This window comes from Loxodonta africana, chromosome 3 (genome assembly GCF_030014295.1).
Source record: "Loxodonta africana isolate mLoxAfr1 chromosome 3, mLoxAfr1.hap2, whole genome shotgun sequence".
NCBI lineage: Eukaryota > Metazoa > Chordata > Mammalia > Proboscidea > Elephantidae > Loxodonta > Loxodonta africana.
In genome coordinates, this window is record NC_087344.1 from 8,137,850 (window position 1) to 8,162,834 (window position 24,985).

The 24,985-nt window shown below is 49.8% G+C and overlaps 1 protein-coding gene across 8 annotated transcripts in view; it reads right to left on the bottom strand.

Annotated features, from left to right (window-relative positions):
- Nucleotides 1–369: 369 nt before the first annotated feature.
- The window catches only part of SAFB2 (scaffold attachment factor B2), a 36,800-nt gene continuing 12,184 nt past the window's right edge, over nt 370–24,985 (bottom strand). For 6 of the 8 annotated variants that reach the window (XM_064280347.1, XM_003421658.4, XM_064280350.1 and 3 more), the window contains 13 exons: nt 24,377–24,477; nt 19,743–19,892; nt 19,540–19,652; nt 16,298–16,428; nt 14,747–14,838; nt 10,837–10,973; nt 9,165–9,458; nt 7,742–7,882; nt 5,004–5,046; nt 3,903–4,030; nt 1,269–1,381; nt 1,053–1,119; nt 370–765 (listed from right to left, as the gene is read on the bottom strand). In XM_064280347.1, coding sequence (XP_064136417.1) covers nt 621–765; nt 1,053–1,119; nt 1,269–1,381; nt 3,903–4,030; nt 5,004–5,046; nt 7,742–7,882; nt 9,165–9,458; nt 10,837–10,973; nt 14,747–14,838; nt 16,298–16,428; nt 19,540–19,652; nt 19,743–19,892; nt 24,377–24,477 — 1,655 coding nt within the window. In that variant the 3' untranslated portion in view covers nt 370–620. Of the gene's footprint in view, nt 766–1,052; nt 1,120–1,268; nt 1,382–1,406; nt 1,515–3,902; nt 4,031–5,003; nt 5,047–7,741; nt 7,883–9,164; nt 9,459–10,836; nt 10,974–14,746; nt 14,839–16,297; nt 16,429–19,539; nt 19,653–19,742; nt 19,893–24,376; nt 24,478–24,985 lie in introns of those variants that run through there. The other 2 variants (XM_064280348.1, XM_064280349.1) reach the window with 2 other exon arrangements.

Consider the following 24,985-nt stretch of genomic DNA (forward strand, 5'->3'; position numbering starts at 1 on the left):
CATGTGCCTCTGCAGAGGACGAGGCCTGGAAGGTGCAGGGACCCGCCCGAGAGTCCCAGGGATGCACAGCCGCACCTAAATGAAAGAGTCCTCAGTTCCAATCTCACTTCCCCCCTTACAGGCTCATGACTCTATGACCTGGGGCAAGTGATTTCACAAATCTGAGCCTCAGTCTCCTCATCTGTAAAGTGGGCAGATAGGCACCCCATTTCAGAGGGCAGCCGTGAGAATACCAGGAGACGACACAGGTAAAACATGAGGACGGTGTCTGGCTCGCAGCTGGCTCCCGACTAGGAAACACGGCAGCACCGATGATCAACAGGCCTGGGGAGCTACGTTCTGGAATCACCGCAGCAAACGCGCACAGAGTGCGAACAGTAAACTTTTTATTAATGGAAAATGGAATGCCTCGGTAACAGAAACCTGGTCTTAAAAATGGCAAAACATGAACACATTTATTACAAAAAAAAGAGGAGGAGGAAGTGAGTTCACATTGTATTGAGCTACAACCTGGGGACAGAATTTGCTTGTTTTGAAAAGATTCCACAAGGTCAAGGTGACTGGCTAGCAGATCCGACAGTGTGGCTGCCTACCTGGTAACGCCAGGGAGCACGTGGGGCCTAGTAGCGGCGGGTGAAGTGGGGGTACGGGTGGGGGTGGGGGACACTGCTGCCCCGGTCCTGGCCGGTCAGTCCTCCACCTTCCAGTTCGTCAGCTGGCGCCACGTGGCCCTGGGCATGTCCCCCCTGTGCAAAGCCGCCCCGCCTAGGAACAAAGGCAGAAGGGCCCCTTGAAGCGCTCTGCGTTTCTTGGCCACACTGCTGGGTGCCCGCGGCAGCCCCGAGCGAGCACGCTGGGCTTTTTCCAGGTGAGAAACCCCACAAGCACACTACGCGTTCCGGGGGCTGGAAAGCGCCATTTGCCCAAGTTGCAGAAAGCCTCTTTGGGTTGGTTTTCAAAATGCACAATCCAGCAAGGTGAACAAAAAGGCAAAAGGGGGAGGAAGTAGGATCAGGAACAAAGCCCTCTCATCCTCGGACAACACGCCTTACCCCGACATGCCGCCCCGGCTCGCCACGTGCCCCGGCCCCGAGGGGCCCGATGGGCCTCTCTCACCACCTGGAAGGAAACAGAGTTTGCAGACACTCCCTGCTCGCGACACTCTGAACAATCCCAGGAGTTTGGCTCTTTGCAGCAGCAGGACCTGGAGCTCCTGGCCACCCCCCAGAAAGTGGGTGCACGCGTCCGTGGTTGGGGTCAGCTTGTACCTTGCCACCGTGAGTGGTCTCGGCCAGCCGTGCCTGAGTCCACACTGCCCTGCCAGGCGCGATCCTGGTGGTCTTCTAGCCTCTGGCTGTGCTCTCCCCAGTCGCGTCCACCCCTTCACCAAGAGAAACAGACACAAAACTGTCCAGATGGGCCTCTGAGGTCATGCCGTCAGAAGGCACCCCCGGCACGCCAGCATCCCTTCCCACAAGGGCGGGAACATGGCTCAGCAGGATGTGGACCAGGAGCTACAGAGAGAAGTGAGCGAAGGATCAGAACAGACTTTTCTCCAAAGATGGACAAGTGGCCGATAAGCACCTGACAACTTGTTTTGACATCCTTAGTCATGCCAACCAAAGCAAACCCACTGCTGTGGAGTAATTCCAGCTCACGGCGACCCCAGGTGTGTCAGGGTACAACTGTGCTGATAGGGTTTTCAGTGGCTAATCCTCGGGAAGCAGATCCCCAGAACTTTCTTCTGAGGTGCCGCTTGGTGGACTGGAACCTGCGACCTTTCAGTCAGCAGCTGAGCATGTTCACTGTTTGCACTACCAAGGGACTCAGTAGTCACTGCTGCTGCCGTGTGCTGCTGAGTCGGTTCTGACTCTCAGGGACCCCATGTGGCGGGGCAGAACTGCCCCAGAGGGTTTGCGTGGCTGTAATCTTTGCGGGAGCAGATCGCCAGGTTCTTTCTCCCACGGGAAATGCAAATCAAAAGCGCAGTGGGATACCATCCCATCCCCACCGGAAACGCTGAACTCAGAAGGCCACAGAGGATGTGGTGAGAACGCGCAGAAATTAGAACCCTCACGCACTGGCGGGTGGGAACGCAAAATGATGCCACCGCTGTGGAGAGCAGCCTGGTGATTGTTCCAGTGGTTAAACATCTCTTTTCGTTTCTCTATACCCAAGACAAATGAAATCAGATGCCCACACAAAACCTTTTGTATGCATATTCACAGAAGCATTACTAATGAGACCCCCAAAAGGAATACAACCTAAGTGTCTATCCACTGATGAAAACAAAATACGGCATTTCTATGTGTAGAACACCGCTCGGCCTCAGAGAAAGAGTCAGATATATGCTACAACGTGGATGAACCTTGAAAACAGGCCGACTGAAAATAGTTACGGAAGGATGAGTATGGTATTATTTACACCTACATGAAATACCCACAGTGGGCAGACAGAAAATCAGTGGTTGAGCAGGGACAGAGGAAGGGGCTCTGGTGCTGCAGTGGTTAAGGTCTGGGCTGCCAACCGAAAGGTCGGCGGTTCGAACCCACCCAGCAATTCCACAGGGAAAAGACCTGGTGATCTGTTCCTGTAAAGATTATAGCCTGGGAAACCCTATAGAGCAGTTGTACTCTGTCGCAGGAGGTCGCTATGAGTGAGAATTGACGCGAGGGCCCCCAACAACAGAGCTGGGGGTGGAAGGACTACAGTGAAGGGTAAGGGGTGCAGGATTTCTTTCTGGGGTGAGGGAAATGTTCTAAAATCTTTGGGGACGATGGATGCAGAACTCTGTGAGTAAACTAAAAGCCGCTCAATAGTCCCCTTTCAATGGGTAAACTATCCTTTACACAGATAAGCTGTAGTGGGTACTTCCACCAGCAAAGGTGCCAGGATCTCTTAGCAGAGAGTGGCAAGGGGAGAGCCCAAAGCAGCCACACAGCAGAGCCTAGCGCTGGGCTGGGCCTCCTCCCATGCAGCCCAGGACGAGATTCAAGTGGAGCGCAGGAGCAGACGTGCAGCAGGAGCGCTAAGCAGAGGCTGGGCCTGCTACTGGCACCCATGAGCTGCGTGAACGTGAGCCAGCCCTGAAGACAGCCATAAACAGACCTTTGGTCAGCTAAAAAGGGTCAGTGTCCTGTGTGCTGACCTTCAGCGAGCGCCTATCAGGGAGGCCAGTGAAGGGCAGGGTCTGGGCAGTCAGAACAAAGGTCTCTTTGCTGGACACCTCCCCGACAAGCCCAGGACCACAGAGTCAACAAGTCGATGGGTCTCCCAGAGCTGAAGCAGCTTGGGGTCATGCTGTGAGGCACAGCATGAAGTGAGCAAGGCGCCCCTGGAAACCTCTGGAAGGATGTAGCCCAGTGACCCCCAACCCTGATAGCATGCTAGAATTGGAGGAGGTGGAGGTGGTACTAAAACATCCCAGGATCCAGGTCCCTCCCACTGAGCTCCTGTTCCGTCTGCTTCCTGGGGTGAGGTGCCATCTCCCATGAGTGAGTGTCATGTGCATCCAGGGAGGAGATGCCCTGATCCAGACCAAGAGCGGATCAGAGCAGAGACCCCAGGAAGACACGGCACCGCTTAAATATGCTTCAAGAAGATTTGAGGGGAAGGTGATGTCCACCCTTATAGACTGGGGAAGGAGCAGAACCAAGAAAGGCTCCAAGTCATCAGGAAGAAAAACGTTTTCTGGGTCAGAGGTCCAGGTGACGGCCACCCCCCAGCTGGAGTGCTGAGCTGGCTGCTCCATCCCTGAGGAGGCACCTTGCCCCTCCCCTTGAGATCCTGATTCTGGGAGACTTGCCTAGAGACAGGGGTCTGGAATGGGGCCTGGCTGCAGGGCTGACCTCCCATGGGCAAGGGCCAAGTGGCACCGCTCCCCCAGCCCTGCCCCCGCTAACCTGGGTGTAGGCGGCAGCGACCGGCCTTCACTCAGCCTCTTGTCTGGGCCGTAGCCTCCCCAGCCGTCCCGGGAGTCCCGGCTGTGGCGTTCTGGGGGCCCTCCGTGGCCATGGCGCTCATCGTAGTGCTGGAAGGCACAAGGACGACAGGGGGCAGTCTAACCATGGACCCTGTGCAGGCCTCTGGGAAGCTCCACTGTCATTGCTGCCCCAGCTCCTGGCTGGACAGTGACAGAAAATACCATGGAGCCCCGGCCCCTCAACACCCTCCCCAGTGAAGAGTCCGAGTCTGCCAAAAGCTATTGTCTCCCTCTCAAGGTGCTTGTAGGAACCTGTCCGTGGGTGCCCCCCCCAGCCTGCCATTGCGTATTGACAGCCCCGTCTTCTCTGTGGCTTGAGGGCCCCTCTTGGGGCCACTGAGAAAACAGTGGCCAGGACCTGGCTTTCTTTTCACTCTTCATGACACTGTGTCCTCCGGCCTCTCAGGACACCCTCTCCCCCTCTCCCTGACAGACCCTGGGTTCAGGGGATGTGGGAGGGAGGTTTTTTATGGGAGATGCGGGGAGGTTTACAGGCGGGAACGTAAGGGGCAGTTTATGGGGGGATGGGCCCTCCTCGCTACCTGACACCCAACACCTAGAATACCAAAGATGACCAGACTCAAGGGCCACTTTTGTCACTTTCACAGCCCTAGGGCCCAGCACAGGGCGAAAAACACAAGGAACCCCCAAATCTGGGCTGGACAATGACTACCCATACCTCTCACCTAGCTGGCTGTGGAGGTACCATTGGGGGGGCTCTGGGGCACCCCTGCAGTGCCTGGCGTAAAAGGCATGTTGAGTGGAGGGGGGCAATCAATAGATACTTGCAGTTCCTACCAGGTATAATTAAGCAACAATGACCCCCAAGTACTTGAAAAACACAGACTCGAAAATCAGAAAACAGTGAAATGCCAGCACTTCTAACTGCTCGTCAGGAAGGACATTTCCGTGCGTCTGAGCCTGTGACTGAGTGACTGGCTCTCCAGCACAGGCCACCAAGGACACAGGCCACTCACCCACCAGCACCCTCGACCTGGGAGCAGCGCCTTGGTTTACTCACCTGCCCGTCTCGCTCAACCATCACTGACCTGGAACCTTCTCTCCTGCAAAAGGAAAACATCTCGTTCAAAAAGCGGCGACGTGGGATTTAAAAAAAAAATTTTTTTTATCGTACTTTAGGTGAGGGTTTACAGACTAAACCAGGTTGTCATCAAATAATACACTTACTGTTTTGTGACATTGGTTGCCAACTCCATGACACATCAACACTCTCCCTTCATGACCCTGGGTGCCCCATTACCAACTTTCCTGTCCCCTCCTGCCTTCTTGTCCATGCCCCTGGGCTGGTGTGCTCATTTGGTCTCCTTTTGTTTTAAGAGCCTGTCTAATCTTTGGGGAAACCCGTGGCATAGTGGTTAAGAGATACAGCTGCTAACCAAAAGGTCAGCAATTCGAATCCACCAGGTGCTCTTTGGAAACTCTATGGAGCGGTTCCACTCTGTCCTTTAGGGTCACCATGAGTTGGAATCAACTTGACAACGCTTTTTTTTTTTTTTTTTTTGGTTCTAATCTTTGGCTGAAAGATGAACCTTGTGAGTGACTTCAGTACTGAGCTAAGAAAGTGCCCTAGGGCCATACGTTAGGGGTTTCTCCAGTCCCTGTCAGACCAGGAAGTCTGGTCCTTCTGTTGTTGTTTTGAGTTAGTATTTTGTTCTACAGTTTTCTCCAGCTCTGTCCAGAACCCTCTGTTGTGATCCCTGTCAGAGCAGTTGGTGGTGGTAGCTGAGCACCATCTAGTTTGGTTGTCTTCATTCTCCCTTGCTCCAATGGAGTATCTTAGATGGCTCCTCACAAGCTTTTAAAGACCCCAGACACTACTCACCAAAGTAGAATGTAGAACATTTTCTTTATAAACTATGTTATGCCAAATGAGCTAGATGTTCCCTGAGACCGTGGTCCATCCACGGCCCTCAGCCCAGTAATATGCTCCCTCAGGGAGTTGGATGTGTCTGTGGAGCTTCTGTGACCTTGCCTTGGATAAGTTGTGCTGGCTTCCCCAGTGCTGGTTATTGTCTTCCCCTTCACAGAAGCTAACACTTAGTTATTGCGTATTTAGTGTTTAAAACGTGGGATTTTTGCAGGCCACGCAGAAGGGTTTCCAGCTGGCTGGACTCTATAAAGGCTTTTTCCTGGGAGCTGGATTGAACCCAGGTTCTAAGAAGGTGGGAATACAGATTTTACTGAACTGAAATTTCCAGAAGCCCTGGTGGCACAACGGTTAAGTGCTCAGCTGCTAACTGAAAGGTCATCAGTTCTAAACCACCCAGCGGTTCCACGGGAGAAAGACCTGGTGGTCTGCTCCTGTGAAGATTACGGTCTAGGAAACGCTACGGTGCACTTCCACCATCATGTGGAGTTGCCAGGAGTCAGAATTGAGTCCACGGCACACATCATCATCATCCTCCCCGGGAAGGTTTCGGAAGGAGAGACCCACACCATGAAGCCTCATCACCTGTGGCCTGGTGACAAAAGCAAAGGGAACAGGGACAAGCAGAAGCCCCAGACGGTCCCTAAGCCGTGATGTGACCTAACCCAGCGACTCACACCAAATCTTAAGATGTCTCCAGCGACAAGGCTGAAATGTTCCAGGAAATGCCGCCCAGGGAGCGAAAAGAGAACTCACAAGACAGAACCCCGGAACTGGAAAACCGAGGGCTGGTTTTACTAAACCAGAGAGAAAAGCCAGGTGCCATCGAGGGGACTTCCTAAGGGCAAGGCCCCTGCCCAGGCCTCCCCCAGCTCCACCCAGCCTGAGCCCCACAGATAAGCAGCTGGGTTGCGCCTCAGCTTTCTGGGGAAACATTTATAACACCAACAGTAATAAAGCCTGTGAAGCCATAGATCCACACCCTTGGGACATTATAAACCCTCCAGATGGCCAGGGCTTTCTTCTGAGGAGCCTCTGGGTGAACTAGAGCCTCCAACTTTCTGTTCAGTAGCTGAGTTCTCAATCATTTGTACCACCCAGGGACTACCTGAACTAGGTATATGTCAGATTAAAAAAAGCACTGGCCAAAAAACCCACCCAGACCCTCGAAAGGCAAAGCAGTCCTAATGACAAAGGACGCACTTCTCTGTCATTCTCTCTGCAGCTGACCAGCACAGGAACCTACACGGCTGATGAACCCTGAGAGCACAGCCTAAAACCTGAGCTAGAGAACTGGACTGTGGCCCAGCCCACTATGCCTCTTCGGCAGGCCACAGTGCTTCTCTAAGCCTGCAACAGGAGACCCAGCCATGGCCTCCTCAAAGCTCTTCTGATCTCCGAAACTATGACTCCAGAGGGACTCAGGATCAACTGGTGGGGTAGGAAGAGGAGGCACGGCCATGCAGAGATGTTGAAAATGATCACAGCCCCAGAGAGCTGAGCCACACACTGACAGACACCCCAGTAAGAGCTCAGCCTGCTGGGAGCCCTGTCCTGTCACCAAGCATCTGTGTGCTCTTGGACAAATCACACCTCCAACGCCACCGCCGTGCCTTTGCGGAAGCGAGGAAGGTGGACTGACCGGCTCTGAGGTGCCCTCCTGCTTGAGAAGCCAAGGATTCTGGCACCGATTCTGGCACACTGGCCTCGAATTCTGTGCTTTCTAAATCCCACGTTCAAGGGACCAAAGTTACTGCCGGTGGACTCTCTAAATAGGACAGATTTTCAAAGAACAGGTTGAGACCCCTCTGCGCAGCATGCCAAGGGATGTGGGTGGCCCCAGCTTGCAGAGGGAGGACAGGGCCACTCACCTGTCGACCATGTGGTCCTGGTACTGGCCCCGGCTGCGGTGGTCAAAGTCGTGGAAGCGGTGCTCTGGCCGCGGGAAGTCCGAGCGGTATCTGTCCTCCAGTGCCGCCCGTTTTCCTTCTGGCCAGTAGGCGTCATCTCGCCTGTGGTGGTTTTCGTTAAAAAAAAAAAAAGTAAATCCCATTTATGAAAAACAAGGAGGAAAAAGGAAAGGCTGGAGATGGAGAGGAAGTATGAAAGGTCCTGCAAGGCTAATCTCTAAACGATCATCATCGCTTTCATTTGATAAATTAAACCCCCAAACTGCCAAGAGGCCCCCTGGTCTTCTCACCTGATAAGCTTGGGGATGGGACCGCTGTGGGCTAACTGTATCACAGACTTTAATACCTCGATCCCCAAGTGAGCAAAACGGAACGTTTGATTCTTCTGGAATGCCATCGGAGCTGCCATGTTTTTACCTTCCCTGTCTTCTACTGTAGCCTGAATCTCCCTCTGAGTTTTTTTGCAGAGGGGATCAGATCAGTTGGGGACAGCTGCCAGTTACAATGACACCTGTGAGAGCTGGAACTCAACAGGACCGCCTTGCTTTCCCTGGTCTTGCAAGTTTTCCACCTTTGGCAGGGTGCAGTCTTACCACTTTTCTAGTGCTGTTAGTGGAAAAATCTGAGCTTTCCTTCTTTAACAGGTTCCCGCCTTAGATTCCGGTTTTCACAGGTTATCCCCTTCCTTGTTTTCACTAGAAAACTACCTCATGGGCAGTCATCCACTAAACAGCTCAGAGGCGCTCCAGACCGATACACCTGCCTTTCCACTACAACGCAGCTTTCGAGAGGCCCCGTTTCGGTCTCTTTCCCTGAAACGACAGTCAGAGACTGCCGAGGCGGATGTGGGCCTCGTGCCTGTTTGGGCATCTTGAAATAAATGCCCAGAAGACAGCTGTGCTCCCCTGTGACGGGGCAAGTGACAGGATAGTCCAAGTGTTGCCCCAGGGGTGGGCAGCACAGAAAACCTTCAGCAGGTTTGCTGTCAAGACGCTCTAAAGTCTGATGTGACCCAGAAAAGGCCGCTAGGCCATGAGACTGTGACACGGAAGTACATAAACCTGGGGTGGTGCTCAAGGCCAGTTCTGAGATGGTGGTGCTGGGTTTTACCTTCAGTATCTCTGTTATCCACGCTAAAGTGGACAGGAGCAGTGCCAGCTGTTCAAACTGGTAGCTATGTGCCACCCCACCCTCATCGGAGGCCTCCTGCACCTGATGGCTGGTGATGGTGGCTGTGGTTTTCAGCACCCCATCCCCCCACTGGCCCAGCATCCTCATCACTCATCCATGTTGTCAGGCCTTCACCCGGGCCTTCTCGACCTGAAGGTTGGGAATGGTGGCTGTGGCCTTCAACCCCTCCAGCCTCCTGGCCTGGCATCCTCACCGGCCATCCATGTCATAGGGTCTCCGGAAGGCAGGCCGCCGCTCCTGTTCGTAGCGCAGCTTCTCCTGCTGGCGCCGCAGCTCCTCGCGCTCGCGGTGGATGCGCTCCTGCTCCTTCCTGCGCTCGCGTTCCACACGCATGCGCTCGCGCTCCAGCCGCTCGCGCTCCCAGCGCTCGCGCTCCAGCCGCTGCCGTTGGCAGTCCAGCTCCATGCGCTCCCGCTGGAGCCGGGACTTCTCCTTCCTCTCATGGAAGGCTTCCAGGCGCTGCTCCCGTTCCCGCTGCTCCCGCTCCCTGAGGGCAGAGAACCTGTCAGAACTCTGCTATTGGGTATGCCGTGCCAGAGAGCATCTCTGCAGGAGTCAGGGAAAACACCAGGCTCCTGGCATGTTTCCTGGTGACGTCACCCAGATCCTGCTGCCATTCAGCAGCTACCGGGTGGCAGGCACTAACCTACCGGTGCTAAGAGGCTCGATCAGCCAAAAGCCCCAATCGGATGATGTTTACTTTTCTCAAAGAAAAACAGAATCCCAAGGACAAGCTGGGAGAAAGGGAAGGTAAAGGAGAGGAGACACAGGTTTAAGACCAGGAAGGTTTGGCAGAAAACCAGCACCAGCTGCTGTCAACTTCAACTCATGGCGGCTCCACGTGTCAGAGCAGAACTCTGCTCCGTAGGGCTTTCAGGGGCTGGGTTTTCAGAAGTAGACTGCCAGGCCTTTGTTCTGTGGCACCTCTTAGTAGACTCTCAAGCCAACCTTTTGGTTAGCAACCAGTTAGCAACTGAGCGCATTAAGTGCTTGCACCACCCAGGGACTGACTCCTAAGACTCAGCTCACAGCTGTCAAAATGAAGCCACATATTGCTGAGGAGGAGGAAGCGCAAAGCAGCATGACACCCAGGTCCGAGGGGGGCTGGACGATCAGTACCACTATGGCGGCTGTGCACAGGAAACAAACCTTTCAGAAGTGGTAACTGCAGCTGTGTGTGTGTGCTGGGGGTATACTGTCACTTTCTGTGTTATGGATTATCACAATGAACCTGCCTTTTTTTTCACACCTCCCCTCAAAAAAGACCAACTGCTTTTAAGGACAGGAGACTCTAGAGATATGGGGACGGACCATTGGATGCTGGTCCAGCATCAGAGGCCGAGGCCTCAGGTCACAGGCCACAGTGTCCAGGGGCCACACACAGACCACATGTCACACACAACATGCTTGGCAAAGATGACTGTGTGGGCCTGCAGCTGTCTGAAGACATGACAAAACAAGGCCTTTCTTTTCCAAACTGAAGGTAGCAAAGCTATGAACACCACGTCTAAGGCAAACAAACTCCAGGTGCCATCTTGATCCTATTTGTATAGAAGGTTTATCGACAGAAGCGCAACCACCAAAGCCGCACATAGATGAGTTTCTCGGCAGGCCAAGGTCCCACTCTAGCTAAGGAAATGCTGCGAGGCACAAGCGGGCCTTGCTGAGCCTCAGGTCCTGACCCCTGATGTCTAAGGGACATTCTTGGAAGGTCCCGAGCTTCCCTTTGGGCTCAGGGTAAATGTGCTAGAGCTCCTGGGAGGTTGCTCTCAGGCTCAGGAAGGAGACTGCCCCAGAGAACGTTTGGGCACAAGGGGAGCACCTCTGAAGGAAATCAGACACCCCCTGCCCAGCCCCCGGCTCACCGCCGCCTCTCCGTCTCCCGGATCTCCCGCTCCCGCTGCCTCTGGCGCTCCCGCTCCCGCTGCTCTTTGATTTTATCGAATGACAAGATGTCTCTCTTCTCTTTGCTTTCTGACTTGCGATCCTGACTCTTGGAGCTCTGTTGGGCAAAAGTGGTATATTAAGGTCAAAAAAAAAAAGTAAAGGTGCCTAATATGGGTTAGATGACCCCTTGGTCCCATTTGGTTTATATGGGAGGACTTGGTCTCAAACAACAGGCTGGGTCCAGCCTACCTGACTCCAAGCCCGCTTAAGAGCCTGGAGAACATCTTGCTCTCAGTCAAGAGACGTTAACAGAAGAGGCTGGATGAAACATCAGAGAACCGGCAGGCAAGTTTTCTAGAGCAGCCAAACCAGTACTCCATATGATGGCGAGGAAAATCTGGCTGCTCTGAGGCTGGCCCCCAGCAGCATGTGGGGCCTGTCCACACAGTGCCACTGCAGCCTAGCATGGAAGCTGGCAAACAGCTGTGTGGACAGCTGGGCGAGGGGCTGCACTTCTAAGTTGTCAAGTGCTGGCTCTGGCCTCAGGCAGACAGCCTTAAAGTGGCCCGAGCCAAGGATGCTTTCACGTAAATCGAACTCCTGACAAAGTACAGAGCCCTTGTGGCACCACAGTTAAGGGCCTGGCTGTTAACTGAAAAGGCTGGCCGTCCGAACCCATCAAGCAGCTCCACAGGAGAAAAACCTGGTGATCTGCTCCCATGAAGATTATAGCCTAGGAAACCCTACAGGGCAGTTCTACTCTGTTACACGGGGTTGCTGTTGAGTCGGAATTGGCTAGTAGCCAATTCCACACCACCTAACAACCAGGTACAAAACATGAAGGATCAACTTCCCTAAAGCTATTTCTGAGGCTCTCAAGGCAGCGACAATTGCCCTGGTCCCAACTCTGCCAGGAAGATTTTACACAGCTTGGTGACCAGCACCTCCCGTGAATCCACAAACTCAGAATCTCTAGGGGCAGGTGCCTGGGAATGACATTTGAAAAAAAACCCTGCAGCTTATTTTCTTAAGTAGCTCATACGGGGGTCAAATTTCAAAAAAAGATAGAGCAACCCAATAGAAAAATGGGCAAAGGTTACAGCCAGGTATTTTCTGCACAGAGGGGACCAGGGAAGACACGCAGCCTGAATCATCCCAATGACACTCATCACCCGTGAGGCCGGCCCATGTTTTAAGATCTTCTGATCACAGGCTGGATGGGGTGAGGAGGGGACGGGGAGGTACACCTGGCACAGGCGGTCAGCGTGGCAGCGAGCAGGCCAGAGCTAAACATGTGGCTTCAGAAGCTGGCGGAGCCCCTTCCCAGTGACCTGCACACAGTATACCGCCATCAATGGAAGTGTCCTCGATGACTGTTCCAAAGGGCAATGTGAGGCCCTCCATCCAAAACAATGTGTCCATACCTTCTACCCCAGAAAACCCGCTGATAGGCTTTTGCCATGTAATGTAAGAGTCTTGCTAAAAAGCTAGGCGTATGAATAGGAGACCTGGTGGCCCAGGTTGGCAGTTTGAACCCACCAGCGGCACTGTGGGAGAAGGGCCTGGCAATATACTTCCATAAAAATTACAGCCAAAAAAACCCTATGGGGCAGTTCTACCCTGTCACATGGGGGCGCCATAAGTCGACATGCGTATGAATGCCCACCACGGCAGTTTTAACAGGGGAGGTAGCAACGACCAGACCCATCACATAGGGAACTGGTTAGAACAATCAGGATACACCAGGACCGCAATAGATGGATCCCAAGAGAATGAGAGAAAAATGTGGAACAGAACCTTGAATTCTTAAAAAAAATCCAGACTTACGGGACCAGCTGAGACTAGAAGACTCCCTGAGACTACTGCCCTGAGATACTTTTTAAACCTTGGGAACAGGAACTACCCCCAAGGTCATCTTACAGCTAAGTAACACACCGCCTCACAAAATAAAAAATATCACCTGTGAATACTGTGCTTTTTATTTATTATTATTTTTTTGTTCCAACTCATGGTGACCCCATGTGTGTCAGAGTACTGCGCTGTTAAAAAAAAAAAAAAAATCTGTGTGAGACCAAACGGTCAACGAATACTTTATAACAAAGATGAGAGGATAAGAGACACGGAAACTAGATTAATGGAAATGGAATAACCAGAAGAAAAACAATGAGAACGTTCACACACTGAAGAATGCAACCAATGCCACTGAAGGGTTTGTGTGGAAATTGCGGAACAGGAACCTAAACTGATGTGTAAACCTTCACCGAAAACACAGTATTTTATATACGTATAAACAAAAACAAAGATCGAATACATCCATACACTGAATAATAAAACCAACTGCTGTCAAGTCATTTTTGACTCATGACGACCCTATGTGGGTCAGAGTAGAACTGCTCTACAGGGTTTTCAAGGCTCATCTTTTGGAAGGAGATCTCTCGGCCTTACTTCTGAGCTGCCTCTGGGTGGACTTGAACCTCCAGTCTTCTGGGTTAGCAGTTAAGCACGTTCACCATTTGTACCACTCAGGGACAAACCAAATAACACACAGCTTTTTAAAGGAAAAAGGAAATACATAAGAACCTGCATGAACTGCAAAGGCATTGTGCTGAGTGAAAAAAGCCAATCCCAAAAGGTCACACGCTGTACGATTCCACCTGGAGAATGCTGCCACAATGACAAGATTATAGAGTGGTTGCCAGGGGTCAGGGATGTGGCAGTAGGATTGGTGTGACTACAAACAGCAGCTTTGTGGTGACGGGACAGTTCTGCATCGCGAGGGCAGTGGTGGCTACACGAATCCACAGGTGAGAAATGCACACAACTAGACACACCTGGAAGGAGCCTTGGTGGCACAATGGTGAAAGTTTGACTGCTAAGTGAACGACTTAGAACCCACCCTAAGGGACCCTGGTAACTGAGTAAAACGGCCCCATGGGGCTTTCTATGCTGTGATCTTCACAGAAACAGCTCTGTGTACAACTCAGGAAATATAGCTTTGACTCATGTACTTTGGACATGTTAGCAGGAGGGCTCAGTCCCTGGAGAAGGAAATCATGCTTGGTAAGGTAGAGGGTCAGTGAAAAAGGGGAAGACTGTGAACAAGATGGAGTGACACAGTGGCTGCAACAATGGGCTCAGGCACAAGAGAGATTTTACGGATGGCGCAGGACTGGGCAGCGTTTTGTTTTGCTGTACACAGGGTTGCTGTGAATCGGAACTCAACGGCACCTAACCACATCATCTGGTAACAGCAGACCCCGCACGGCACAAACGGTAAATGTGCCCTGCTGCTCACCAAAAGGTTGGCGGTTTGAATCCACCTAGGGGTACCTCACAAGAAAGCCTGGCCATGTACTTCTGAAAAGCCAGCCACTGAAAACCCTGCAGAACACAATTTACTCTGACACACACGGGGTCGTCATGAATCGACTCCATGGCAACTGGTTTGGTTTCTATCTGGTAATACGAAAAACACTATTTTGGGTAGGTTCTTGGTTTTCCTTTGGGTAAATTTAATAGAAGAGGAAAAAATCAACTATAAAAAAATTTAATAAACTGCCCTCCAGCTCGAAAACCCTGAGTCTTGCCCCTCCTATCCCAGGGTAGGCTGAATTTTCTGAATCAATCGTCTTTTCAGAATACACCATAACCCGACAAATACTTGGCAAAGGGTCAGCCTAGATAAGAAAAGCAAATGGGTAGATACTGTTTGGAAAGAAACTTTAGAACTTAATTTCATATCTAAACAATGAAAAATATGCCTCCTGAGTACTTCAAAGATCTCTTACAATTTTAAAAGCCAAACACCAGTTTTTATAATAAAAATCAAACAGTTCTTCAACTGCCACTAAAGTCAACTGGACCCAAGATGGCCCAAGCAATACTCACTCTCTCTTTGGATCTGCTGGTGGTTTTCACGCTGATGACGGGCTCCCCTTTTGACTTGTCCATCACGACTGTCCGCTCCATTCCTCTGCTTCCTTCAGGAAGAAACGGCCATCTATTAAGTACGCCAGCACCCTAACTTCCCAACACCAGCACACCTGAGTTAAGACCCAGGTGTCGGACTCACGGGATCAGGCCAAGCGACTGATGCCAACCTTTGGGGCCCCTGCTTCTCATCTCTATTGACCAGGATATCAAGTGTTGAGCCTATCTGGCCCGCAGTAAGCACCGAGATATGGTGATACCTGATCGATCTTTGCTTGTCTGGGGTAAAGTAGCTGTGATCTGTTCACATCATACGAGTTAACTCCAGAGGTAAAATGCACTTTGCACGTGTACACAAACACATCCACCCAGAAATCCTTGCCCTTCACACTGAATCCTAGTAGCTCTAAGATAACCATTTTTATTTTACTTCCTCCCACACGCGTGTAAACCTCTGTAGAGCCTGGGCCTCCATGCTTGCAATCAGGCACTTCTGTTTTTGCGCTGCACGGCCTGACAACACGGGGGACGCCTGGGCAGATGGGGAGTGGGGGCTTCCTTCACCCACCAACAGCAATGAACGCTTCCAAACTGGCTCTTTCTCCCTCTGACATGGGAACCAGGCCCTAGCCGCTGGCACGATGACTTAGGGAGGTTTACAATACCTGGATGTGTTTTAAATATCTGTTCGTCGTGAGACTGCTGCTGTATTACCCTGAACGCTTAAGCTCTAACTCACAATGCGCTGTACCAGATTTCAACGCTCTAGATAGCTGGGTTTTTTGTTTTTGTGTTCTCCAGGGATGGGTTTTATTTATGTTACAAAACGTTCTCTGGAGTCTCATGCAAATTCTAAGAAATGACAACATAAATGGGATGTTCCCAGTACCACCACCGTAACAGATAGATATTCGGAGGCTGTAGCTTCCTCTACCTCTCGTGCTCCGTCTGTCTTTATTACAAACACTGAGAAAGCCTGATGACACACTTGCAGAACTGCATCGAATTAGTTACGGGAACCAGGACTGCTCCCTCCTGCAAACTGCCCACTACATTCGGCCAAAGACTCGGGAATGGCAAGAACCCAGCTGCTGAGTGCACCAGCAAACATACAGCACACACCCCAGCGCCCCGACGCTACGCACAATGTCCTCAGACACTTCAAAGCCCCAGGCTCAGTTTCTTTAGTGGCTACATAAAACAAAAGCCAGACGTAGCAGAACTCAGCAAGACCAAACCAGACCGAACCTATCCTTGTCACTTCTGCCTCACAGTGACCCCACAGGACAGAGTAGAACTGCCTCACGGGTTCCACGGAGCAGCCGGGAGACCCAAGCTGCTTTTTGGTTAGCAGCCGTAGCTCTTAGCCACTGTGCCCAAAGGGCTCTGATGCTCGGCGAGGTCACTTTTAAAAGGACGGCCGCCTCACCTTACCTCACTCGGCTGGCGCCCTAGCTATCCGACACTGGCTTCGCCTGCTGCCACTGCCACGTGCCAGACTTCAATCACCTGATTTCGTGACTCTGGATCGACTGGGAGGTCCCGGTTTCAGGTCATCTGGGTCTTTTTCTTCTTTCTTAATGTCTCCAGGCTTCTTTTCCTCCTTTCTCTCGCTCTTCTCTTCCTTCTTTATTACGGTTCTATTTGCAAACATGGTCAATAAACTTGAATTGCTGAAATGCTGTAACAGCCCGGCTCATGCTGAGCGGCACCCGCACGCGCGTGGGCGTCATCCCCATGGAACCAAGCGCTCCGTCAGCAGTTAGGTGGGGATGATTTGAAAACCATGGTCATGGTAGCCCACCTCTCTCGGTGTGGTCACCATTTCTACTCGCGGTATCTGCCATAATTTAGAAACGTGCATAATGAAACGGGCGGGAGGCTTGTGGGGGCCGTTCTCCTCAAATGCTAGATACACCCGTACACAGGACAAGCATGCGTGCTGCTGGTATGCACTTGAGAAACACGCCGACTGTTTAAGAACAATTACTAGGAACTGATTTTAAACCTTTTCCACCATGTATGAATTATTATTTCTACGTTTTGTAGGGAGATAGTTTTTCCAAACACAGAGTCTATCTGAAGGTGGAGGGGCAACAGAGGACATCAAGTGCCTACTGAAGAGAGCAGTAGGCTCTCACCCTGAAAAACTAACACACCGCACCCAGTAATTTTTGCATACTTTTGCGGGGGAAGAGTAGCATGTTATGCACAGGCAGGTAAGGAAACTGTTAGTAACATTTCAAAGGAAGACAATTTTAAGTGCTGAACTAAATCATCTCAGCTATTCAAACTTGACTCCCATATTCCCTAATATCGTTTGTCTCCGACAGTTAAATTCCACACATACTAAATGCCAACCCTGCATCAGGCTCCCGGACAGGAGTCAGGTGCCGTGGGGTCCTCTAACAAGTGCCCTTGTCCTCTCTCCCTGCCAACCTGGGCCGAGATCTGTCCAGGCCAAGGGGACCTCTCGGCTCATCCTTTCTCCCTCCTGAACTTCCACAGCATGGAGTTTGGGCTGTTTTTAGTAATGTCCAACTAGTTTTAAAGACATGTGCCAGGACGATTAATGGTGTGCACCAGAGTTAACAACGGTGTGTGCTTTTGTTAGTGTATTCGGCTCTTCTTCTTAAAATAAATAAAATTTGGTGATGGTTGTATAACACAGTGAATATAATTAATGTCACCGAATTGCCCACATAACCAAATTATACTAAGAAAAAGTCTGGTGGTTTGAACCCACCCAGAGGCTCAGAAGACAGTCGTGATGATCTGCACCCACAAGGCTGCAGCCTTAAAACCTACGGAGTACAGTTCTACTCTGCATGCACGGGGCTGCCACGAATCACAACTGACTTGATGTCAGCAAGCGACAGCCTACTAGGAAAGCTACATGAAGGCAAAAAATCCCCAAACAAAAAACAAAACTCGTTGCCGGCGAGTTGATTCTAATTCATAGTGACCCTACAGGACAGAGTAGAACTGCCCCACAGGGTTTCCAAGGAGCAGCTGGTTGATTCAAACTGCAGACCTTTTGGTGAGAAGCCTCGCTCTTAACCACTGTGCCAAAAGGGCTCCACAGGAAGGCAGTTTAGTTTTAATTGCGGTTAAGAGCAGCAGCTCTGATGGCTGAGACCCCTGATTTAATTAAACGTGGGCCTTGTTGCTTCCTAGCTGGGCTGTGTGACCTTGAGTAAGGCACTTGCCCTCTTTATGCTGGTTTCTTCTTCTCATACCTCACAGGATTGCCCCGAGAACTATGTGTACTGTTGCAGTTAAAACGCTTAACACAGACCACCTGATGTTAGCCCCTTATTTCTACCACCCTCTCTCCACAAACATGTCTCACTTCTGTAACGTACTTCAAAGACACCTATAATACCAAGACGTCTCAGCTGTTCCCCATAGGCTACCAAAACAGATTTTAGCAATGCCAACAGAATGTTTCTTTGGGGAAGCTGCTGACAGAATCATGGGTCTCCTTCCCAAGGACCTGAAGGCTAATGGGACACCCATTACTCATGGGCCTAGTGATTCCAGTTTGGCCAGGAGGCAAACTGGCAGTTACTTCTTTAAAAACCAAGTTCAACCTCTGAGTACAGACGATGCCCATGGACACGTCCATTCAACTACAGACCTTGCTGCGTAGAGCACAACAGGAAAAAATGGAATTACTCGGTGATTGACAGATTCTCTGCCAAGGGGCCAATTTTTTGAGTGGGAGTGGACCTTGAAGAGGAAATAGATCATTTTGACAATGTAAACACAACCAAGACACTCAGCTGGGAATATCCAGGTCCACCTTCACAAAGAGACAAGCCTTCAATTTTGATAAAAGTATAAATAAGCAACGTCTGCTCTGAAAGACGGGTCCCTATTTCTAGTTTGATTAAAAACACTTCTTTGATGAAAATAATACCTTGGACCAGTGGTCTACTGTGTCGAGGTACCCCAGAATGCTGCAACGAACTCCCAGAGCGCCCTGCGACACTGTACATTTTTGAGGGGAACACAGCAACACCTGTCATCTGTCAGACCCCACTCACACAACCAGCTGGAGGTGGTCTGCTTCAGCAGCAGCTCAGGCTACACTCCTCGGCATGACCTGATAGCTCTGCCCAGCTGGGTTCTTGGCAGCTGCTGCGACAAACGGCAAGAACTACGTGAAAATCACTGCAGACCAGGAAATGACTCCAAGGTCTGAGACGCTGTGGGGGATCCCAAAATTATTAAAGATAAATAAAAATATTCTTTTTCATCTTATGTGTATTATTTTTTTCAAACAACTACTAAATTATCAGGACATAAACACTAAGGATCACTGGAATCTACTTCTAAAACTTATAGGTTGTTGCTGTGTGCCATCAAGTCAACCGCAACTCACGGTGACCCCGTGTGACAGAGCGGGGATTCCTGTGTTGTAATATTTACAGGAGCAGACTGCCAGGCCTTTCTCCTGTGGAGCCACTGCGTAGACTTAAACTTCCAATTTTTTGTTTATCAGCCAAGTGCTTAACAGTTGCTCCACCAGGGCTCCTTTATCTCACTCAATATCTGAAAACAGAAGGATGGACACAGACGGTGCAGCAAGATGCAAAAGCCACCTGGAACTTAACCAAGAAGCTGAAGAGGCTGTTTCCGTACAGAAGGAGATGAAGACCCGGGCGCTTGTTTCATGAGTGACACAGTGGCTGCCACCTGCCCTCCTCCCAGCCACCCCAAAAGAAGCGTGTTTAAAGTCACTTTACTTTTCAGTTTTGATCTCCACAGAGTGATGCCTGTCAACACTAGATGATTTTTCCTTCTTCACTTCACACTCCCTTCTCTCGGACAGCTTTTTCCCGGCAGGTTCATTTTTGGCCTAAAAAGACAATGCAGCTAGGAATGAGGAATGCAGTGGGTTTCCTCCCTTGAAAACTCCGTGAGTTTTAACGGACAAGAAACGCCTCACCTTCTCTACGGAGATCATCCTTCCGTGCAGCTCCGTTCTGTGAAGGTGGCTAATACACTTGGTAGCCTCGTCTGACGTCGACATGGTGACAAAGCCATAGCACCGCGCCCCAGGACTGCGGGCATTGGTGACCACTTTGGCCCCAACAACCTTCACAAAAAAGGGCATTCTGATTTTCTTAGACATAACTGAACAGCCTATTAAAATTAGTAACAGTTGTAACTGAGAAACAGAATTTCCACTTAATACATCTTACTTCACTGCAAACTGTTAGTTTTTCCGAATTGATTATTAAATTAGCTCTAATCAATCCTGGCCTATCAAAACACAATCGCTCTCCATGTAAAATCGTTTCTCGTAATGAAAAGCCACCAAAAACCCAGATAAATTTCACTGATCACAACATGTTCATTACCCAAAAATACTTCCGATTCTGGGACTGGTAGCGGGATGAGCTGGAGACGCACGGTGGTGATGGTTACGTATCACGATGGGTGTGGTCAACTGAATTATACATGTAAAAATTGTTGAGCCGGCAATTTTTTTGTCATATATAATAATGCCACAATTTTAAAAAACTGGCAATAAAAACTTTCCATTCTGATCATTTTCTCCAATTCCACTGCAGCCATGGATAGCTGAGGGGACATCCACTTGGCAACACACCCTGACCCACACATACTAAGTCTGAGACCAGCTATGACACAGACGTAGCCTGTCAAACGTGCCCTCACAGGGAGAGGTCTTCTGCTCTGGCCAAAATGGACTAACAAACATTTGCCCTCCTGCCTAAGGCAACTCAAAAAATGGACGAAATGCAGGCAACTACATTTTCAGACATTGACATCAGGCCGCACAGGACAGTGACCCAAGAGAGGGCAAGCACGAGATGAGCCTGATAGTCGCCACAGAGGTCTCCAGACCATGGGCAGGGCCGGGAGCAGAGGGGGTGGTATCCCTGAGGTGAGGAGACGGAGCCGAGAATCTGAGGAGATCGAGGCAGCTAGAACGCAGAGACCACAGTACCAGAAAGGAGTAGGGCTGCACGCAGAGAGCTCCAGAAGGGTCCCCAATGAGTAGAGGGCTGAGCACTGAGCAGCGCACGTGTGTGAGAAAGCCATCAGAGGCTGGGACAGTACCACCCCCAAGGAGCAGAGGGAATAGCCCCACATGTACTCAGGACTGCAAAAAGGTCACTCTTCCCAACAGCCAGAATGGAAGAGCTTGTAAGTCACAGGGCATCAAGCAGAATACTCAGAAGGGTATTTTTCCTCAGTAAAAAAAACAAAACAATAACAAAAAAAACAAAATTAGCCTCAAGCTAAAGGCTGCTCTGGTCCTGACAACAAAACATCAAAGCAAGGATCAAAAGGCTCAAATTGTGTCCAACTGTGCCCAGAAAAAAAGGGCCAATAACAGTCACAGGAATGTAAGAATAGCCAGGAAAGTGAAGTTCACAACCCCTGGTAGCCAATCAAAAATCACTAGGCACGCAAAGAAACAAAAAACAGGAGCCGTGATGAACAGGAAAAAGGAAAAAAGAAACAGACCCACAAATGACACAGATGACAGAGTTAACAAAGATACCAGAAACTACTGAAAATCGAAACGGGGACAAAAAAACCCAGCAAAGTACCCCAAACACATCAAAATCAAATTTCTCATGATAAACAGAAAAATCTCCGGAGCAGCTGCGACACACACTGAGGAATAAAGGTCAGAATGACAGTGGCCAGAAGACAATGGAGCAGCATCTTCACAGTCAGAAAGAAAAACAGCCAACCTGGAACCCTACACCTGATGAAACGATCTCCCCAGATGACAGCAAAGGAAGACTCCTCCAGACTTTGCTCTACAGGGAATGGTAAGGAAGTCCTCGGGGAGGAAGGCAAAGGATACCAACTGAAAACCTGGGTCTACACAAAGGAACGAAGAGCACTGGGAATAATAAACATGGGGATTGATGTAAAGACTTTTTTCCTTATTTAAAAATTGCCTTAAAAAATCATCATTTAAAGCAAAAACAATCCTGTATTCCGTGGTCTATAAGACAGAAGTAAAAGGTGTGACGACAGTAACACTGCGGCTGCAAGGGCAGAACTGGAAGCACACTGTTGTGAGGTCTCTCTGTTACACACAAACTGTTAATTCTCACTGGAGACAGACTACAGTGTGTTACAATGTACTATAATTCCTTAACATGCAACTACTAAAAACAGGAAACAGAGTCTAACTACTAAGCCAACAAAGGAGACTGAATTAAAAAAAAAAACAAACCAAACCCAACCCCTTGCCATCAAGTCAATTCTGACTCATAGAGACCCAAGAGGACAGAGTAAACTGCCCAGAATCATAAAAATCTTTGTTTGAAAACAGACAGAGAAAGAGAAAAGGGCACAGAGAACAAATGAGACCAACAGAAAACAAAGAGAAAGACCGTGGATTTAAACCAGCCTGCACAAAATGTAAATGTGCCTGTAGGACTTTCAAAGAAGTAGGTGGTAAAGCTAGCAGCTTTGGCAGGTGCAAAGAGCCCGAGACTCAGAGCCCTGACCCATCTCTGACCCAGCAAGTCAACTTGAACCAGCCATTTCCTCTCCCTGGGACTCAGTGTCCCCATTTGAGAAATGGCGAGTTGGAGGCCATGCTTTCCAGGTGCCCGCCGCCTCTGCCTGTGTGTGTTCCGATTAGAGAGGGTGGAGGCGTGTGAGGAGAGCCCCCTCTGCACAGAGCACCTTGTGCAGGCCAGGAGCAGACAGCAGCTCTAACAGAGACAAAACTTCCCATCCTCTGCTCTCCACAAGGTCAGGGAGCTGGGCCAATCAGGGGCTCACTGAACCTTCCAGCAAATTACACTCACAAGGACGTCACTACTGAAGATACATAAAGTCCAAGTGATACACTCCAGTGTCGCTGCCCCCCATTCCTCGCCCCCTGCTGCGCCCTCTGTCCTCGAGCGCATCACAACAGCCTTTGATTAGTTCATGCAAAGTGTCAGGCCTTGTCCTGCCCTGGGCTTTTCCTCTGTTGTGTTGCTTTTGAGCTCCGTTGGCACGGCCAGCTCTATAATCTAATCACTCAGCTCTCAGCTGAAAATACCACGTCTGCAGCAAGGCTTGCTGAAGCCACCTCCCACTCTAACCCTCACTCATGGCATGCACCCTCCTTAGTGTACTCGTCGTAACACACAGTGTGCACTTATTTCTCGAACGTGATTTTCTCCCTAGGCTAAGACCTCTGAGGACAGTGAGTGTATGTTTGCTTCTGCTTCCTCACCACAGCCCGGGTCAAGAAGGAACTCAACAAGATAACTGAACGAACGAGTAAAGTTATGGCTGTAATAGTTTTCCAAATCTTAAAGACATTTACTGCTAAAAATAATTCAATACAATGATTGCTTTTCCTCGGCCCTGTCTGCTTAAGTCGCAGAAGCATTAACTGGTCCCTGACTGGGTGAGAAGACCTAGACAAAGGAACAGGTTGGGCAGTCAGATGCAGCAGCATTGTCCCTACACCGAGTGGTACCAAGCTTACCTCCCTCTTAGAGGGCTACTTCCAGTCACCCAGGGGACCGGTGCTGTCCCAAAAGCTTACAATAACTGTTTCACTACCTAACTGCAGGACAAGGGAGTCATTTAAAAATGCCCTTCGAGTTCCTTGGAAGGTTTCTGAATTGCATTGTTTTTCTCCTGCCCCTGAGAGCAGCAGAGTAGTGATTTATTTTTAAACCACCACCATGATCTACCGATCACACTATATACATGAAATGCCAGAAAATATAAAAGTAACCATTTGCTTACTTTTTCCACGAGTTTATTTGCTTAATAAGGAAAAAGATTTGGAACGACACTTCTACAGGGAGTTTGGTACAAGCCAAAAAACAATGGCTTCGGGGAGTCAGAAAGAGCCAGCGGAGCATCTGGATTTTAGCTACTTATACAACAGATCTTCCGAGCAGTGTTTTAACAGGCCAATGAATCACCTCCTTCATTTGCTATCCACTCAGAAGCAGGAAACAAAATAAGGTGTGTTACGCAAAACTGGGGCGTTCTGCCCCGCTTTGAGATTTCTTTTGAACAGAAAAGAGAACCAATAAAATTACCTATTGCGGGAAATAATTTTCTAACCTTTTAAGTTTTTAGGCCCAAATCAAGGTTGGATGATGTTATGAATTGAATCATGTCCCCCCAAAAGATTCGTCCAAGTCCTAACCCCAGTACCTGTGAACGTGACCTTGCTTGGAAACAGGGTCTTTCGAGATGTTAGTTAAGCTAACGTGAGGTCATACTGGAGTAGGCTGGGGTCCTAATCCTCTATGAGTGGTGTCTTTATAAGAAGAAAGGAAAACAGATACAGAAGGAAGTCACTCATGGAAGACAAAGGCTGGCATGATGGCAGAGTTTGGAGCTGTATGTCTGTAAGTCAAGAAAACCAAAGACTGTCAACACCACAGAAGTCAACCTCCTCAGGAGCCTTCAGAGTGAGCGTGGCCCTGCTAACACCTTGAGTTTGGACTCCAGCCTCCAGAACAGTGAGACAATACATCCCTCGTGTTTTAAGCCTTCCATGTTGTGGTGCTTTGTCACAGCAGCCACAGGACAGGAACACAGACGGCAAGACATCAGAGAGCATACCTTTCCATATTTGCTGAAAAGGTTCTTCAGATCAGTCGCTCGGGTGGTTGAGGACAGTCCACTAACCCACAGGTTCCTACCAGAACTGCTGCTAACACGACCTGGTGCAAGGAGATGACCACACTTTACCTCAGAGCATAGCGGGAAGCACAATCATTCTTAAGACGGTTGCACTCTTGTAAAATCCTAACAACATCCAACTTCTACTTTTCTGACACGAGAATTTCATTAGTGCCAACATTTTTGATGGAAGGTAAAAAATCCAGATGGCAGAAATATCTCTCAGATTCCTTACTCAGAACAATCACGTCTATCTCAGTGTTACACTGAAATAACGTCTTTGATGATCAACCAAGACACCAGTTTCTAAAATTCTTGTTACATTACCATTTAGTGAGTAGACAGATTCCTGTCCTATGATCTTCAAGAGCCCATAAATGACAATCGCAGAACCTCACCAAGAGTGAAAACTAGTCTTTCAAGATATCATTATATGTTTAATTCCAATACCCCACGACAAAACAACTAGAAATAAACCACTGGATCTAAAATGAGGGCATTGGCAGGTCCCTCCCTCCCAAAATAAGGGACCCATAGGAGGCTCCCATC